We start from the raw sequence: 3,754 nt of genomic DNA, 5'->3' as shown, positions 1-3,754 counted from the left end.
GTGCATTTTCAATGTATAGGCTTGTATCATTTGGCAAAATGATTTTTGCCTTTTCATAGCCTTCAATAATTTTTGATGCACCAGATATTGTTGTAACATTATTTTCAGCTAATGTTAATTTCAGAAAATACCTTTTATTTTGAAGAATGGTATGTGTTGTACCACTATCTGCTAGACATTCATCATGATATTTCATCATTAATCTAAAAAGAAAAATAACTTAATAAGTCATAACTTCAACAAAATGTCAAATAGTAGGAAAAATTACGATAAGAAATGATCAAATATTTATTGAATAATTCTAAAACAAAACTTCAATGACAACTTAAAAGAGAAACTAAGAGTAAAACAAAAACCACGACCTAAAACAATTAAAACTAAAAACAAAATTCGAATGAAACAATTATTCGATGTCTTCCAACACACCACCACCAACCAAATGATCAATATTTCTATCTGGACGAGCAAAGAAATCTGAGACATCCAAATGAGTTATATTAACTGGATCATCATTGTCCAAAAAATTTGTCTCAATTTTTTCTTTTTCTTTGATCGAGTTTTGATAGAGGTCCACAAGATGTTTTTCCATACGACAAGTACGAGACCAATTTCCTTCCACTCCACACTTGTAACATTTATCTTCATGCTTATTTGAACTTTTCTCATTTGTTTTTCCATAATCAGAATTCCACTGCTGGTGGCTTGTTTTATGTTTCTTCCTATTTTGTTGCTGATAGTCTTTTCTTTGACCGTGACCACGTCCACGAGCACGTCCTTGCTCATTATTTCGAGTTGAGTTAACATTTGCTTCAGGAAATGCAACTTTATTTGATTCAGGAAATGGTACAGATCCAGTTGGGTGCAACTGATGATTTTTCATGAGCAACTCATTATTTTGTTCAGCAACAAGTAAACATGAGATAAGTTCAGAATACTTTTTAAATCCACACTCACGGTATTGCTGCCGCAGGAGCACATTTGATGCGTGAAATGTGGAGAAAGTATTTTCTAACATGTCTTGATCATTAACTTTCTCCCCACAAAGTGTTAGCATGGAACTAACCTTGAATAGTGCAGATTTATAATCACTCACAGATTTGAAATCTTGTAAGCGTAGATGCATCCATTCATATCGAGCTCTCGGCAAAACTACCGTTCTCTGATGGTCAAATCTATCTTTTTCATATTTGTCCAAAGATCTTGTGGCTCTTTCACAGTGAGATACTCGGCTTTCAACCCATCATTGAGATGATGCCGAAGAAAAATGAGTGCTTTTGCACGATCCTGCAGGGATGTTTTGTTTCCTTCTTTTATAGTATCTCCTAAATTCATAAAAAACAAGGTGGATCTCGACATCTAATATCCATGACAAATAGTTTTTCCTGGACAAATCAAGTGCTTCAAATTTAAGTTTGGTGATGTTCGACATGATGAAATCTATATTCCAAAAAAATCATAAATCATTAACATTAATTAAATTGAATTTAAACATGGATAATTCAAAAATGATGACAATGAATATATTATATATATGCATCCTCGTAATCATGGTATGAAAAGAAAACGTATTAATTTAAAAAATTATCATGATGTGAATTGGTGAATGAAGGAAAAGAGAATAATGTTTTTTTTTTTTAATTCGAGAAATAAAAGTATGAAGAGAATGAATTTCAGAGCATTCGAGCTTTAGTGAATGAATTTCAAAAAATTTCATTAAAAACTATATGTCACGTGAAATGAAAACAATAGTAAATAAATCACTATCAATTTAAATTGATCAAATAAATCACAAAGATCAATTCAATCATCTTAAAATCCATATATCTTTTAAATTGATATTCTTCAAGAACATCAAAAGGATATAAGATCTTAAATCATAGATATTCAAGATTAAAAATTCGTCACTTCAGGGACATCAATATTGAATGAGTGTAATGCTACTTCAGGAGCATTAATAAAAGTTATGAATTTGTGTTCATAAATTTGTGTTCTTCAAGAACATCCACATAACCTTGAACTTGTGCTACTTCAAGAGCATCAATATCAAATCTAAATATTTTGCTACTTCAGGAGCATTAATTTAGAACAAAGAATATTAACATAAATTCAAAATTTTTGCGATTTTGAGGGCATCAATATCAATTTAAATATTGTGCTTCATCGATATCATTCATACAATATATATATATATATAGCACTCGTGCTGATAACGTGTTAAAAATTATAAAGAATATGGAGATGAGAGAATGAATAAGAATACTTTATTCATCATTGGAGGCCTCTATTTATAGAGTTCAATTACATATTTGAATAGTAGATAACATAATAAAAGATAATCTCTCAATGATCATCTACAACAAATTATCTATAACAAAAAAATTATTTATCCTATCTATAATTGTTAGTTGAGAAAAATATGTACAAATAAATTCAAATTTACATATATGAATTGAAAGGGAAATTTTGGGAAAAAAATTGGTGTCCTCCCTCTAATGAGTTCAACTTTTATATATATATATATACTAGTGTATTGGTGCACGCATTGCGTGCTTCTATAATATTTTTGTAATTAATTTTATTTATATTTAAATGAGAAAAATATTATAGTTGTAAAAAGTACTTAGGGACTATTTGTAATTTGAAATATCGAAATTTTAAAAAAAAATCAAAAGAAAACAAAAGTATAATATCTATATCACATAAGAGCAATTTTGGCAAAACAAAAGATGGTGTTTAAGGAAAGATTCTTTATATATAGGGAGATAAATATATAAATATATAAATAAATATATATATATATATATATATATATATATATACTAGCAAAAGAGCACACGCGATGCGTGTGTAACACTGATATTATAATTATCAAATCATTTGTTAAAAGAATAAGAATATTGTGAAATTTCAGTCAGTAATGGAAGAGTGGGAAAGAAGAAGTTTACGTGAAAAAAACTTCTAGCGGTTTTGATGATAAGATGGAGGAAAGCAGTTGTGTTTTTGACATTTTCACAGTGGTGTGTTTGTACGTACCAATTGATTAGTAAGAGAGACTGAGCCTTTATGAATAATATAATATATATATATATATATATAAAAGACTTTTCAGCTGCCCAACAATATTTTTCCACCTCGTCCCCGACCATTAAAACTCAGTACCGGATTTTAGTTTTTTTTTTATTTTTTGCATAACTAAAACACGGTACCGGGTTTTAGTGGTCGGGGACGAGTTGAACATCATTGGTTGGACAACTAAAAATTTATATATATATACATTTTTGATCACACGCACCCCAGGGTGCGGGGGATCCACTTGCACCCGTGTCAAAAACAACTACGATTACCTTGAATTTTCACGGTAGGGTCTTCTCGAAAATGTGAATTCAACGATATATCATATGATACAAATTTCAATCTTCGGTGGTCGAAAATGTGAAAATGGCCGAAAATGAGGTGAAATATGCAATTTCCGGTTATCTTCACATTTTTTACCATCGAGATTGAAAGTTATATCATATGATATATCGTTGGATTCGCATTTTCGAGACGACCCTACCGTTAAAATTTCAAGGTAATCGGAGTTGTTTTGGGCATGAGTGCACGTGGATCCCCCGCACCGTAGGGTGGTGCGTGAGATCAAAGTTTTTGTAGTGACCCTTTACCGAGATCAACTACTAATCAGAAACTCAAGCATGCAATTCACTTAATTAAAACAGTAAACCAGAATAAACTGCGAAAGCAATAAACATTATAC

At 30.6% G+C, this 3,754-nt stretch overlaps 1 protein-coding gene across 1 annotated transcript; it reads right to left on the bottom strand.

Annotated features, from left to right (window-relative positions):
• Positions 1-403: 403 nt before the first annotated feature.
• LOC140862827 (uncharacterized) lies at positions 404-3,495 on the bottom strand. Its single transcript, XM_073265868.1, has 3 exons — positions 3,345-3,495; positions 1,154-1,322; positions 404-1,058 (listed from the first exon to the last, which is right to left on the bottom strand). Exons 1-3 carry the CDS (start codon positions 3,493-3,495, stop codon positions 404-406), a joined length of 975 nt encoding a protein of 324 aa, XP_073121969.1.
• Positions 3,496-3,754: the final 259 nt, after the last annotated feature.

Source organism: Henckelia pumila, chromosome 4 (assembly GCF_033568475.1).
Source record: "Henckelia pumila isolate YLH828 chromosome 4, ASM3356847v2, whole genome shotgun sequence".
Lineage (NCBI taxonomy): Eukaryota > Viridiplantae > Streptophyta > Magnoliopsida > Lamiales > Gesneriaceae > Henckelia > Henckelia pumila.
Note: the sequence above shows the minus strand (reverse complement) of the source record. Positions and strands in the feature narration are given on the sequence as shown.